This window comes from Dendropsophus ebraccatus, chromosome 5 (genome assembly GCF_027789765.1).
Source record: "Dendropsophus ebraccatus isolate aDenEbr1 chromosome 5, aDenEbr1.pat, whole genome shotgun sequence".
Classification (NCBI taxonomy): Eukaryota; Metazoa; Chordata; class Amphibia; order Anura; family Hylidae; genus Dendropsophus; species Dendropsophus ebraccatus.
Genome location: NC_091458.1, coordinates 159,386,940 through 159,403,142, shown reverse-complemented (window position 1 = coordinate 159,403,142; position 16,203 = coordinate 159,386,940). Strand labels below are relative to the sequence as shown.

The 16,203-nt window shown below is 45.8% G+C and overlaps 1 protein-coding gene across 3 annotated transcripts; it reads right to left on the bottom strand.

Moving 5' to 3' along the window:
* Positions 1 to 137: 137 nt before the first annotated feature.
* RAD51D (RAD51 paralog D) lies at positions 138 to 14,912 on the bottom strand. Of its 3 annotated transcripts, none has more exons than XM_069972721.1 (11): positions 14,541 to 14,612; positions 12,462 to 12,585; positions 11,648 to 11,709; positions 10,493 to 10,611; positions 8,649 to 8,730; positions 7,668 to 7,802; positions 6,601 to 6,696; positions 2,922 to 3,012; positions 2,771 to 2,841; positions 2,505 to 2,663; positions 151 to 1,202 (listed from the first exon to the last, which is right to left on the bottom strand). In XM_069972721.1, the coding sequence occupies exons 2-11, from the start codon at positions 12,541 to 12,543 to the stop codon at positions 1,122 to 1,124; spliced, it is 978 nt and encodes a 325-aa protein (XP_069828822.1). In that variant the 5' UTR covers positions 12,544 to 12,585; positions 14,541 to 14,612; the 3' UTR covers positions 151 to 1,121. The 3 variants fall into 3 exon arrangements, with proteins under 3 accessions (XP_069828823.1, XP_069828822.1, XP_069828821.1); XM_069972720.1 differs by lacking the exon at positions 14,541 to 14,612 and adding an exon at positions 14,787 to 14,912 and having other exon boundaries at positions 152 to 1,202; XM_069972722.1 differs by lacking the exons at positions 2,505 to 2,663; positions 14,541 to 14,612 and adding an exon at positions 14,787 to 14,912 and having other exon boundaries at positions 138 to 1,202.
* Between the last annotated feature and the right edge of the window lie 1,291 nt (positions 14,913 to 16,203).

Sequence of the window (16,203 nt, the reverse complement as noted above, 5' to 3'; positions counted from 1 at the left end):
ATTGTTCTTCACAAAACAGACAAAAATAAAAAAAAAAGCCCCATAAAACAACACACTTCCACATCATTTGTCCTTAGAAAAATAGTTTATGTCTGGGTGTAGTGGGGCTGCTGAGGGGATGAGGAAGAGGAGGAGCTGAGGTGAAGCTCTCCTGCCTACCTAGCACGCGGGAGTAATGTATGCTGAGGCTGTCCGCTGGGTCCCCTTTGGTTGCTAGTCTGCCCTGCTGTATATGGATTCAGTCCGGGAGGTGCTGTGGAGAGGCCAAGTTGCTTGGACGGATGCAGGAGGGAAGCTCGAGTGAGAGACGGGAGCCCTTACTGCAAGCCGGGAGCTGATCCGGAAGCAGTACCCCGCTGGTGACGTCAGAGCCGAGTGGAGCTGAACGCTGAGAGCCGGAGCAGCCGCTCGGGTGAGAGCCGAGCCGGCCGGGCAGAAGCGGAAGCCGAGTTGCAGGAGGCACGGGAGTCTGGGTGAGAGGCAGACCCCGTGCAAGGAAATACAAGGCTACGGGAGCCTGTGCGGGCCTGCCATAGCCACACTGGTCCGATTAAAGGGGCTATCCCCTACAGCTGGATTGCTGGTCAGAGGAAAAGGGGTTCGCCTAGCCATAAGAGACCAGAGTGGTGTGAATTCGTGGCCACAGAAGACAGCAGATGGTGAGATCAGCCCTTTTTGTTTTCTTTGACCTATACTGTGTGTAAAGCAGTGGGGGTCTAGTAGAAGGGTCTCACTTGGTATAACCAGTGGAGCAGAATTGACTTCTTTAAACCATTGTGGAACTGCTAACAGAGGGGTGTATGAAGTAACTGCACAAAGATAATTACTGAGTAAAAGTATATGGTGTACTGGAATAGCTTGTGCAAGGTGCAGAGAGACACTGCAACATTGAACATTATTAAAGAGACATTCTATTGACGCATAGAGTTTGGGCACATATGAACTGGGCCAGGCTTTACTGAGTGGAAACAACGGAGAGGACTGCCGAATTAACAAAATAGAAGTTAAATAACTAAAAAAAAAAAAAAGAAGAGAAAAAAAAAAAAAAAGAAAAATAGTTTATGTCTAAGTGTCTTAAATAGAAATAACTTGCAGCGGCAGAAGTAAAGTTCCGGATGAAATCACGATCCACGAGGGCCCGCGCTGGTCTCCTCTAATATTCCACTGAGTCCTATCTCCACTTCTACCTGTAGATTAGTGGACTGGAAAGCAAAATACTGGTGTGAGATTACAGACAGACATACAATGAAGTAACATCCCCTGCTTCTGTATTGTGTATCCGCAGGTTTGTGCACACGAGCCGGTGGCCCCCTACCTCCTCTTGTGGGACTCCCACCATTTGAGAAATTAGATGATCCAGTAACAATATGTAAATTATATGCCCTGGTGCACTGGGGGCGTTCCTCAGCCCCCTGCATTGTTCAGCCTGCCGCCTCCTGTAGTCACACCTACTGATGTATATTCTAGTATGCCGGAAAACCAGCCTTGTTGAAGATGCATAGGTAGGCGTTAGTATTGATGGTGTTGGGTAGGTTTGACAGTGCACATGGGGATGGGGGGGGGGCGGCGCTCTAGTGCTAATCTACATATTTTACGGAATCAATTTTTTTCAAAAGTGTCGAGAAGGATCACAAGAGTGGCGCTGCATAAAGGAGGTCGGGGGCTACCTGGTTCTATTGTGTTCATCTAACTATATAAAAATTAGATATTTCACTGAACAAAAAAAAGAGTCAAGAAGGAAAGCTTAAAAACAGTACGGCATTGTCGTAAAATTTTGGTTGTGTGTTTTAATGTGCATACTGCTCTTTAATATTCTTTGCCCGAAAAAGTTATATATTAATAAAATGAATTAATAAATAATGTTAAGGGTTTTCCAGGACTCCCACTTATCAACTCTTACAGGACTGTGTTCAATGATACAACAATACCAGGCACAGTCCTTATAAACTATGGGGGGCAGTGGCAGATTATAATATGTTGTGGGGGGCTACCCGGTGCCCAGGGCTTCAAAACTGACATTTCTGTGCTGAATATTATTGCAGACTCTGCAGGACCTTAGTCATGTGACTAGAAAGTCACCACAGGTCCTACAGGTACTATGGAGGGGGAGGAGAAGAAAAGCTGTGTGAAAAAGGGAAGGGGGCAGGGAGGCTAATGTTGGGGAAAGGATGACCAGTCGGGGGGGGGGGGGGGGGTTGGATGGAGTAGGGCAATCGATTTAAGAGGAGGGTGGGAGTGGCAAAGAATAAAGGGGGGATCTAACAGCAACACATTACACGCCCACATCTAACAGTACAGGCAGACAGGGAAGAATAGCTGAAAAAGGTATAATGATAAAAAAGTAGTTATCACCATGTAACGGGGGACGGCCATGTACTGCGGTGTTTGGGACATACATGTTCCCCTATCCTCGGCCTGCACTCTATGTTGGGTTCTACTTCCAATACATATATGATAACTAGTTATTCACAGAGGACACAAATATCAGCATTTCACTTTCCCACCTGTCGAGAAGATTTGACCAATGACACTAAGCGATTTCCCCTCTGCCTATTTCCCTCATCTCTGTAGATCTGAATGCGGGTTCGGGGCACAAAGCTCCACGAGCGTCCCAACGCCGGCCGAAAACCCTCTAATCCATCCTTGGTGATGTAGTTCGTTACCTGGAGAGACCAATCACAAGTACCTGTCACACTGAGCCCCCCCCCATCTGGATCCCATCTTTGTGGCCAGGACTTTCACAGCTCTTGAGATGTTTGCCTATACTTACCAGCACAGCTAGGCTGAAGTCATGAGCCAGAGTTTGGAGTTCCCTCGCCAGATACATCATTACCGCCATTCCTACATAAAAGAGGAATATGGTCTTGGTAAGAGATTTCTGTCACACATTGGCACTAGGCCTATAGATGATGTGGAGGCACCTTCCGTCTGTCTGCCGCCCAGTAGAGGGTATATCACAGCACAGGCCGAATCCACCACCACAAGTCTCAGCGTCTCTCTGGCGCTCAGCAGCTGAAAGAGCAACAGAAAAGCCATTATTTCACGCGTCGGGCCAGGTTTACGCATCTCTGACAGATAACAAATCAATTGCAGCTCGGCTTGTGGTTCTCAGAATGGATTGTGACTGGTTGCTATTACAGATGAGTGAATGTCAAGCACACTCGGGTTTATTCGAACCTGCGCATGCGGCATTTGATCACCGGGTGAAGTTGGATGTAGCTCTATGGAGTCCTGGAAAACATGGATAGAGCCTATGACTGTATCCATGTTTTCCCAGACTCCCTAGGCTTGGACGACCCCGAGAGTGCTTGACGTTCACTCAACTCTAGTTGCTATTTTATGGAGACAAAATGGCATCTGATTTTGGTCTCAGACAGGCTGATAAATCTCGGACATTATATGGAAGTTCACATAGTTTTAGCAGTCGTCATTCCAACAGACATAAACACTGAAAAGTATATTCCAAGAAAAGCACGAAAAAACTCAACTGTGCACTATACACAAGACATAGCTAGTCTCCTTTCCTTATGTCTATCAGTTTCAATGTCACTTTTATGGTTAGGCCGTGCTAGTCATAGTGACCTATGAAGCTTTGTGCGTCATAACAATGGCTCAAGTTCTTCACTATTGCATCCACAACTGTACATAAGATTCTTTTTTCACCATTTCTTGTCTACTTTGGCCAATGGTAATGCAGCAGCAAAGATGCCAGATCACACAGCAGCCCGCTAGGTAAGTATGCTCTGCTGTGTGACCTGGAAACTGACATCATGGATATTTTCATATCTGTGCTGTTAGTTTCTCTTTGCTATTGGCATACACAGGGAGGTGTGCAGCTGATAGCGATACATTTTAAAGCAGCCTCAAAAGATGTGATCAGCCGAGGATCAGGCGTTTTCCTGCTCCTTGACACTATTCACAGCCCAAATAAAGGCTTTTTTTTAAATAAAAATTAAAAAAAAAAAACAATAAATGTAAGTTTTGAATTCTTTTATGGACATCTATGTAGCAGTGCCACCAGCTCAGTAGGTGACCAGGGTGTGATAGATTTGCTTTAATAAAGAAATTATCCTGCATTAGGACCCCGAGTCTGTAACACGAATAAGCAAACAACACGAAGACCAAGGGAAGGAAAGGAAAGGGAAAGGGAAAGGAGCCACTAGTCAGAGATCCAACAAAGACACCATTTTTTTTTCTTTTTCAAGTCCTCATGGAATAGACTATGTGGAGCAAGCCCTAACAATCTCCCCAAGAACACCATTCCCGCATTATAGTATGGGGACACTGTGTGGGGATGATTTTCATTGGCAAATACTAGACAATGATCAGGATTGCATTAAAGATGTCTGGCAGTAACTACAGGACAATTATCAGACATACAAGTCAGATAACCGAATTCTGGGGCAAACGTGGACAATCCCTTTATCCCCCATTCGGACATATCTCTTTCCCTCCTCTGTCTTTGTCAGCTGGAGGGCAGCACTGGAGTATGTTAATTCTGGACTATGGTTAGGCCTAATTCATACATCCGTTGTTCTGTCCGCGATTGCGGGCACGCAATTGCAGACAAAACATAAAACCAATGGTAATTAAATGGCCCCGTTCACACTTCCGTACGTGTATACGAGCCGCGATAAGTGCTGAAAAAAGAACGGACATGTTGTAATGCGGACCGGTTTTTGCAGCATGGATCGCTAGGGTAATGGAGTGTGAACGCAGTGCTCCGTGAACGAGCTGCTAAAACGCACATCTCCAATATCCAACCAGGTAACCGTCTTACACTTTATAATATAAAACTACGTATAAAACTACGTTTACTTCACACAGGTGTGTAAAGTGTCACAAAGCCACAATCTATAACGTATATACATATATATTTTTTTTAAGCGTATAAAACGTATAGGTTAAACCTCAACAAAAACACAGTGTGAACTGCGCCTACGCCCTATGCTGCAGAGTGGAGTAAGGAGGAGTGCTCAGAAATAATAAAAGCATAAGAAGACATAGCTGGTGTTCACCAAACTGCACGAGGCAAGAAGGAGCCAAAGCCGGGGGCTGGTACAGCACACTAAAAACGTAAAATTCCATCTTTATTTCACATGCTCGGGTAAAATAAAGTCCGTATATGATCACATGCGATGCAATGCGCGGTAGAGATGTTACGTCGAAACACGTTGCATCGCATGTGATTGTATACAGACTTTATTTTACCCGTGGATAGGAAATACATTCGGAATTTTAAGTTTTTAGTTTGGTGTAACAGACCCGGGCTTTGGATCTATATTGGTGCCCGGTGAGTCCCTGGGTGTCAATGCTTTGGGCAGGAAAGGCGCTCTATACTTAGCAATGAGACACTGAGGCAGGCGGAGTCTGCAGCGGGGTTCCACTCAGAATTTCCACCTCTTTTCTTCAGTGTGAACACACTCTAATGGTGCGCTTACACGGACAGATTTATCTAACAGATTTTTGAAGCCAAAGCCAGGAATGGATTTGAAAAAAGGAGAAATCTCAATCTTTCCTTTATGACCTGCACCCTGTTTATAGTCTGTTCCTGGCTTTGGCTTCAAAAATCTGTCAGATAAATCTCTCTGTGCAAAGGCACCATAGGGGCCAGTTCACACTGAGGAATCAGTGAGGGAAGTATTCCGACCGAAATCACACAAGTTCATTTTTCATTTGATCAATTAATTCATTTTTCCAATTTTGCTGTGAATTACAGCAGAAATTCAGCGCTTATTCCACGTTGAAAAATTTCAGAGCAGAAACTCCCTGCTCAATTCATTTCAATGGGATTCCGCCAGAAGAATTCACATGTCAATTCTTCTGTGGCAGAAAGCGTATCCGCCTCGGAAAATTCAGCTGGGAAATTACGCTGTGTGAATTGCAGAGCGCAAATTCCATTGAACTCAATGGAATTTGCCTCGGCACTTTATTTTCAGGAGGATTTTTCAGTGCTGATTCCTCAGTGTGAACTGGCCCTTAGGCAGCAGGATTATGGTAGAGCAATTTCTTTTCTTTGTTGCACCTGGATGAAAGGCCAGACCTCATAGGCCGTTTTACAGACCGATTATCAGCCGGTGCAAGGGTATGCTCACACATGTTGGAATTCTTTGCGTTAAAGGGGTATTCCAAGATAAAATAACCTGTCCCTTATAAACAGGATTGGGGACAAATAAGAGATTGTGGGGGGGGTCTAAACTCCTCTATTGTGGGGGTCCGACCCGCAGCTCTATTCAGAACAAAGGAGCTGAGAGTCGATATGTAGATAGCGGAGGTGTACGCCAGTCATACCTCCTGCCATCTCTTTTTTGTCCCCATCCCCTAGATTTTTGGATGACCCCTTTAAGGCAATAAGGGACGGCTGGATGGCAATGAAAAATCAATTACTGCAATTAATTGATGCATTTACATTGCATTGTTACTGCATGTGTGAACACAGCCTTAAAGTGATATTGTCCTATAGAGCTGATGCCTGTAGTCTACACATGAAAGTCCTGCTAATGTTTTCACAGCAGATGCAAATGTACGGCTATTCTTCAGACGCTGCGGCTCCACAGAACGGCCATTTATCTTATGCAGATGAATCTAGCCTCTTCCTACCTGCTGGGAGAAGCTGCGCCGCAGATCCTGGAGAACATCCAACAGTTTATATGCGTCAAACACATGGATCACCTGAATTCTTTCCAGCGATGCAACCTGTAATTTACATAAAATAAATATGAACCTACATACAGTATGTCAGTTTGTTTTATCAAGAGGACAATGGGAGAGGAATGACATATAGGCGAAAAGATGACATTGCTTCATTGGCATTATGCTCAGGTTACTTAAAGGGATACACCGGAGATTGAGAATTCTACAGGTCTGTAAATTACTTCTATTTAAAAATCTCAAGTCTTCCTGTACTTCTCAGCTGCTGTATGTCCTGCAGGAAGTGGTGTATTCACTCCAGTCTGACACAGTGCTCTCTGCTGCTACCTCTGTCCAGAGCAGAAGAGGTTTTCTATGGGGATTTGCTGCTGCTCTGGACAGTTCCTGACATGGACAGAGGTGGCAGCAGAGAGCACTGTGTCAGACTGGAGAGAATACACCACTTCCTGCATGACATACAGCAGCTGATAAGTACTGGATGACTGGAGATTTTTAAATAGAAGTAAATTACAAATCTGTATATTTTTTGGAAACCAGTTGATTTAAAAGAAAAAAATGCCCCCTTTAAAATGCAGGGATTTGCTTGTTCACATTTAAATTCCAAATCTGATTATTGTCAACATGTGATTAATTTTATCTTACAGGAAGCCAAATTACCTGCTGGTTTGGGTTAGGACTGCCATGTAAAATCCCTTCAAATATAAGGGAAGTACTAATTATATTAATTCTATTCACACCCAGGGTATGACAGCTGTAAGGTTAGGTCTCTAACCATTTTACCACTCAGCCTCCGAAGCCTCCAAAGCTGCAACTATTAATAATTTTGGTGCAATGCACTTCTCCTTTAGATTAGTGTAAAAAAAACCTGGTTATGCTAAATTGCCCCTGGGCTATGGTCACACAACGTAAAAACAAGTGCAAATAACCACCGTGTGTGTGTGAATGTAGCCCTATAGTAAGTGTGGTATTGGTTGTGTCTGACCATAGCTTAGCTCATTCACTTTACCTATTCTTACCTGTTCGTCCTCCTGTTGTGTCTTGCACTGAATAAGCTGCAGAAGACGAGTGCCGCTGAGCCCTCCGGTGGTGTCTATATAACACACTCTCTGCTGTAAAGCGGTGGCTACATTTACAGCAATGCTCTGACACAACTAGAAGAATAGAACAAAAAAAACATTTTCTGAAAAATAAATTATAACTCCACAACAATATACATATAATAATTCAATATAGGTTGAACGGCACTGTGCAGGCTTCAAGAGAGTCAAGCTTCTAGCTGAAGGCTGCCCACTGTATACCAGACAATGACAGGGGAACAACAGCACTCAATTATAGATGAAAAAGTGCTAGTTTATTTACCCATCAACGTGGACGAATAACTGGCACTTTCTCAACTTTAATTGTAGTGCCGTCCTTCTATATATAAATTTGACTATCAGTGCAGTCCGGGAATATACAGGTATACAGCCTATGGCCGTATCCATGTTTTCCAGGCAGCTTCTGTAGCCGTCGGTAATCAAATACCGCACGTTGGTGCAGATGAACCTAAGAGTACTGGAAATTCCCTGATCTCTAATGCTGATACCTCCACCTACCACTACATAGAGGTGTAAGCATCTGCAATGGCTCCCCGACAGACAGTGCAAAGTATTCATGAGAAATGATCTCGTATTTTTCTACATAAAGCTGAGAAAATCCTTAAAGTTTTGCAGTCTTGGATTATTTGGGCTCATCCTTTGTGTTCCCACCAAATAACAATGGTCTAATGAATGGGGTCATTGTATTCTGTGCTCACCCATGTATTATTTCTTACATTGACTGCTCTAATCTTCCATCTATCGCTAGCGTTCTCAGCATCCAAGGCTTCATTGATTAAAATTTTTAAGTTTTACCTAAATATCATCAATAGTGATGTTTCCTACTCAGGTAGCAGCCCTGGGATAGTCCTGCCTGGTGGAGGATACAGCTGAGCGTGCGCTGACACTGTCATTACCAACCTGTGTTTTCCCGCTGCCAGGGGCCCCGGCAATCTCCGTAACTTCTCCTGTATATAATCCTGAATCCAGGAGGATGTCTAGTCTGCAAATCAACACAACTATTAGAATTTACCATTATAGGTAACAGGAAATATCAGAACATCTTTTGTTTATAAAAGTTAAACATATTTTTAAAGAAATGATTTTTTTATAATAATTTTCCATTTTACTATTAATATTGTAAAATAATCCTGATATCTTGCAGTTCTCATTCTCACCACTAGGCCTAAAACTAAGCCGAGACTTCCTGTTCTGTCTGTGGTGATAGAAGGATGTTTATTGTCTTCTATGTCCTTGAGCTATGCTGTAAAGCATGACACTGTTAAAAACAGCCAAGGCAATATGGGCGCCCCCATGACAATGTATACATTAAAAAAAAAAAATAACAGTCAGAAAACAGATCAGAATCAAAGAACATCTTTTAGTAGCGGACTCTAATCAGTCAAAGAAAATCTAAGTGATCTGTGCCCTTTAGGGCCGTATTACATGGCCTGATTTTCCGCTTACAGAGCCTATTACATGTCTCGACTAATGTGCAGCAAGGGCTGTTTGTGTGTGTGTGTATGTATAATATCTATCTATCTATCTATCTATCTATCTATCTATCTATCTATCTATCTATCTATCTATCAGTAGTGACGTCTGTGCAGCCCTTGCTGTATACAGAACATAATATATATATATACAAATAAATTTCCCATAGTACTCCTTTAAAGCATTACTGTAATTTTTAGTAACCTTTGAGGTGTTAGACATATTACAAGTTACTGATGATTGGTGCCTGATGAATCTTGCTGATCTTTACTGTTGGTTTGATGGAAAGATCTGTGACACAACCTCAAAAACAAGTGTGCACACAGCCCTGCCGAGGAGGATCCGGGTATACAGCCCTGCAGAGGAGGATCCGGGTATACAGCCCTGCAGAGGGGTATCCGGGTATACAGCCCTGCAGAGGGGTATCCGGGTATACAGCCCTGCAGAGGGGTATCCGGGTATACAGCCCTGCAGAGGGGTATCCGGGTATACAGCCCTGCAGAGGAGGAACCGGGTATACAGCCCTGCAGAGGAGGATCCGGGTATACAGCCCTGCAGAGGGGTATCCGGGTATACAGCCCTGCAGAGGGGTATCCGGGTATACAGCCCTGCAGAGGGGTATCCGGGTATACAGCCCTGCAGAGGGGTATCCGGGTATACAGCCCTGCAGAGGGGTATCCGGGTATACAGCCCTGCAGAGGAGGATCCGGGTATACAGCCCTGCAGAGGAGGATCCGGGTATACAGCCCTGCAGAGGAGGATCCGGGTATACAGCCCTGCAGAGGAGGATCCGGGTATACAGCCCTGCAGAGGAGGATCCGGGTATACAGCCCTGCAGAGGAGGATCCGGGTATACAGCCCTGCAGAGGAGGATCCGGGTATACAGCCCTGCAGAGGAGGATCCGGGTATACAGCCCTGCAGAGGAGGATCCGGGTATACAGCCCTGCCGAGGAGGATCCGGGTATACAGCCCTGCAGAGGAGGATCCGGGTATACAGCCCTGCAGAGGAGGATCCGGGTATACAGCCCTGCAGAGGAGGATCCGGGTATACAGCCCTGCAGAGGAGGATCCGGGTATACAGCCCTGCAGAGGAGGATCCGGGTATACAGCCCTGCAGAGGAGGATCCGGGTATACAGCCCTGCAGAGGAGGATCCGGGTATACAGCCCTGCAGAGGAGGATCCGGGTATACAGCCCTGCAGAGCAGTATTGTGTATTTTATGCTACAGCTATAGGAGTTATTTTTTTTACATTACACTCCATGCTCTTACTTCTTGTTACCGGTGGGGAGGATCGCTGTAGAAACTTTCAGCTCTTCATACAAATCTGCTCCATTAGAGGCGAAGGCCGAGTACTGGGCGAGGAGCACGCGTCTCACCGCCACAAGGGTCTGAAATACAACACAACATACTGTAACTATAGCAGAGGAGACTGATGGCACCGGAACATTCTTAAAGGCGACGAGACGTCATCGAGACATGTGATAGAGACATCTCAGAGACGTGATAGAGGCATCATAGAGATGTCAAAAGTTTTGATCGTGCGGGGTCTGCGTGTTCACACCTGCATCAATCGAGAGAACGAGAGGGGTGAGAACCACACTAAGCGTGTTCCTCTCGCGGTTCTGTGTCATGTGATTCGGGCTCCTAATGTCAGTCTATAGACCCCACCCATTTTTCCTCACAAAGAGTGGCGAGCAGGGAGCGTTCTCGCGATTAGTACAGGTCTGGCCTGGACCAATCAAAACTTTTGCCATGTGTCTAGGATGTGTCTATGACATGTCAGAAGTTTTTTTATGATGACAGTGACCCTTTAGGGTGTAGAATATTTGCTGTACTGCTGCATAGATAAGTGGGAGGCGCTGGATTATGGTAAAAACCTATTTAATGTGCAGACACTTTGGCCGTCATTTTGCTCAGATTTTTTTTTTTTTACCAAAAAACAGTAAAACTTCTAAATGGGAGCATGGTGGTCACTTTAAAGGGGTATTCCCATCTCAATTAATGGAGAAACCATTCTTACCTGTCCACACTCCTCCAATGCCCTCCTGTGGTGTCTCTGCTGGAGGGCACGGGGACCCAGAGACAGCGCCCGAGGCCACGGGTTCCCAGAGACAGCGCCCGAGGCCACGGGGACCCGGAGACAGCGTCCGAGGGCACGGGGACCCAGAGACAGCGCCCGAGGGCACGGGGACCCAGAGACAGCGCCCGAGGGCACGGGGACCCAGAGACAGCGGCCGAGGGCACGGGGACCCAGAGACACCGTCCGAGGGCACGGGGACCCAGAGACATCGCTGGAGTTTCATAGACTTTAATTCTAGTCAGAATCTTAGCAGATTTCCCTGTGAAACTTGCAGCGTGATATGTGATCAAACCCTCAAAGAAGATTTACAGTGAGGTAAACAGACAGAGATTCTATTGTCTTACCTTGTATGAAAGCGAGCATTTCCTTGCAAGCGCCTCTAAATCAGATGCTACCAAATCCACCACTGGAAGGGAAAAGAAGAAGTAACGTACAGTTCTCTAGTGTCTATTAGTCTAATGTATTAGCAGTTCTAGCTGGCCTCTATTTTAGGATTTAGATATTGCACAATTGCCCCCCCCCCCCCCCAAGTTTTAGGGGAAACTGCTGTAATTGGCCGACAAATGACAAGCTGCCCTGAAGCAGACCATGTCCTATGCGCATTGCATTACATTTTTCCCCATTGACTCTCAGCAAAACGGCACACACCAAATTTAGTGTCTCTTTCTTTGCGAAATCTAGTTTAGCCTTATTATAGCAAGAAAAAAAAAATACTTCTTTCAAATCAACTGGTGTCAGAACGTTATACAGATTTGTAATTTACTTCTATTTAATAAATCTCAAGTCTTCCAGTACTTATCAGCTGCTGTATGTCCTGCAGGAAGGGGTGTATTCTCTCCAGTCTGACACAGTGCTCTCTGCTGCCACCTCTGTCCATGTCAGGAACTGTCCAGAGCAGCAGCAAATCCCCATAGAAAACCTCTTCTGCTCTGGACAGTTCCTGACATGGACAGAGGTGGCAGCAGAGAGCACTGTGTCAGACTGAAGAGAATACACCACTTCCTGCATGACATACAGCAGATGATAAGTACTTGAAGTACTGGTATACAGCAAAAACTGGATTAGACATGTAACATGATGGCGGAAAATAAAATCTAATATAATATATTAGACTGACAGGAGGCCTGAGGTATGGGGGGACGGGGGATGGGCTACTACCTGTTCTCACATGGTTCTTCTTCAGGACGGTAATGATATCAGCTGTCAGTCCAGGGCAGAGTCCTTCCCTCAGGGTCACCATACTGGGCAGCTCTTCCCGCTGGTGGGCGGCTGGCGGCAGTCACTATGCGGGGACATAAGCAGATGATACATCACTATTATACACTTCTCATCTTATATACTTATTGTCTTATATACCCGCACTGGATACACTCCTATATACCTGCACTGGATACAGTCATACACTCTTATATACCTGCACTGGATACAGACATACACTCCTATATACCCGCACTGGATACAGTCATACACTCTTATATACCTGCACTGGATACAGTCATACACTCCTATATACCCGCACTGGATACAGTCATACACTCCTATATACCCGCACTGGATACAGTCATACACTCCTATATACCCGCACTGGATACAGTCATACACTCTTATATACCCGCACTGGATACAGTCATACACTCTTATATACCCGCACTGGATACAGTCATACACTCTTATATACCCGCACTGGATACAGTCATACACTCTTATATACCCGCACTGGATACAGTCATACACTCTTATATACCCGCACTGGATACAGTCATACACTCTTATATACCCGCACTGGATACAGTCATACACTCTTATATACCCGCACTGGATACAGTCTTATATACCCGCACTGGATACAGTCATACACTCCTATATACCCGCACTGGATACAGTCTTATATACCAGCACTGGATACAGACATACACTCTTATATACCTGCACTGGATACAGTCATACACTCCTATATACCCGCACTGGATACAGTCATACACTCCTATATACCGGCTGCACTGGATACAGTCATACACTCCTATATACCGGCACTGGATACAGTCATACACTCCTATATACCGGCACTGGATACAGTCATACACTCTTATATACCCGCACTGGATACAGTCATACACTCCTATATACCCGCACTGGATACAGTCATACACTCCTATATACCCGCACTGGATACAGACATACACTCCTATATACCCGCACTGGATAGTCATACACTCCTATATACCGGCACTGGATACAGTCATACACTCTTATATACCTGCACTGGATACAGTCATACACTCCTATATACCCGCACTGGATAGTCATACACTCCTATATACCGGCACTGGATACAGTCATACACTCCTATATACCGGCACTGGATACAGTCATACACTCCTATATACCTGCACTGGATACAGACATACACTCCTATATACCCGCACTGGATACAGACATACACTCCTATATACCCGCACTGGATAGTCATACACTCCTATATACCGGCTGCACTGGATACAGTCATACACTCCTATATACCGGCACTGGATACAGTCATACACTCCTATATACCTGCACTGGATACAGACATACACTCCTATATACCCGCACTGGATACAGACATACACTCCTATATACCCGCACTGGATAGTCATACACTCCTATATACCGGCTGCACTGGATACAGTCATACACTCCTATATACCGGCACTGGATACAGTCATACACTCCTATATACCCGCACTGGATACAGACATACACTCCTATATACCCGCACTGGATACAGACATACACTCCTATATACCGGCTGCACTGGATACAGTCATACACTCCTATATACCCGCACTGGATACAGTCTTATATACCGGCACTGGATACAGTCATACACTCCTATATACCCGCACTGGATACAGTCATACACTCCTATATACCCGCACTGGATACAGTCATACACTCCTATATACCCGCACTGGATACACTCCTATATACCGGCTGCACTGGATACAGACATACACTCCTATATACCCGCACTGGATACAGTCATACACTCTTATATACCCGCACTGGATACAGACATACACTCTTATATACCCGCACTGGATACAGACATACACTCCTATATACCCGCACTGGATACAGACATACACTCCTATATACCCGCACTGGATACAGTCATACACTCCTATATACCCGCACTGGATACAGTCATACACTCCTATATACCCGCACTGGATACAGTCATACACTCCTATATACCCGCATTGGATTATGGTTGCTGTATCCATTCAGTGTAGATCACAAGTATCAAACTCAGGCGCTCCAGCTGTTATAAAACTACAACTCCCATCATGCCTGGGTAGGTAAAGCTATGGCTCTGGCTGGCCAGGCATGATGGGAGTTGTAGTTTAGTTATTATAGAGGCGTTCCCCTATGTCTGGCACACCCCAGCCCTCCAGGTGTTACACGGACAGACAGTTATCTATGATATATTATATATACTACATTGAGTGAAGTCCGGGCTGCAGCAGCTGAGGAGACAAGAGCGGAACACACGGACATCACTACATATATGGTGGAGGCTAGAATGTAGTTGCCAGAGGTAGGTCTTGAGGACCTGTGATGATGTCATGCCCATGTGACCAGCCTCATGTGTGGGAGGAGCTATCTTCCTCTGCTCGGTTTTCTATGAGGCGGCTGGTTTCCCGGGCTTTTCATGAGGCAGCAGCATAGTGAGTGCAGTGTATATGATCAGCAGGAGGTAAACCACTGTTTTGAGAGGTGTGTGGGTGCACTGTTATGTGATGCTCTGCAGGGTCAGTGTGTGTGGGTGCACTGTTATGTGATGCTCTGCAGGGAGAGGTTTGTGGGTGCACTGTTATGTGATGCTCTGCAGGGAGAGGTTTATGGGTGCACTGTTATGTGATGCTCTGCAGGGTCAGTGTGTGCGGGTGCACTGTTATGTGATGCTCTGCAGGGAGAGGTTTGTGGGTGCACTGTTATGTGATGCTCTGCAGGGTCAGTGTGTGTGGGTGCACTGTTATGTGATGCTCTGCAGGGAGAGGTTTGTGGGTGCACTGTTATGTGATGCTCTGCAGGGTCAGTGTGTGTGGGTGCAATGTTCTGCAGGGAGAGGTTTGTGGGTGCACTGTTATGTGATGCTCTGCAGGGAGAGGTTTGTGGGTGCACTGTTATGTGATGCTCTGCAGGGACAGGTTTGTGGGTGCACTGTTATGTGATGCTCTGCAGGGTCAGTGTGTGCGGGTGCACTGTTATGTGATGCTCTGCAGGGACAGGTTTGTGGGTGCATTGTTATGTGATGCTCTGCAGGGACAGGTTTGTGGGTGCATTGTTATGTGATGCTCTGCAGGGACAGGTTTGTGGGTGCACTGTTATGTGATGCTCTGCAGAGACAGGTTTGTGGGTGCACTGTTATGTGATGCTCTGCAGGGTCAGTGTGTGTGGGTGCACTGTTATGTGATGCTCTGCAGGGTCAGTGTGTGTGGGTGCACTGTTATGTGATGCTCTGCAGGGAGAGGTTTGTGGGTGCACTGTTATGTGATGCTCTGCAGGGTCAGTGTGTGTGTGGGTGCACTGTTATGTGATGCTCTGCAGTGAGAGGTGTGTGGGTGCACTGTTATGTGATGCTCTGCAGGGTCAGTGTGTGTGTGGGTGCACTGTTATGTGATGCTCTGCAGGGAGAGGTGTGTGGGTGCACTGTTATGTGATGCTCTGCATGGACAGGTGTGTGGGTGCACTGTTATGTGATGCTCTGCAGGGACAGGTTTGTGGGTGCACTGTTATGTGATGCTCTGCAGGGACAGGTTTGTGGGTGCACTGTTATGTGATGCTCTGCAGGGAGAGGTTTGTGGGTGCACTGTTATGTGATGCTCTGCAGGGAGAGGTTTGTGGGTGCACTGTT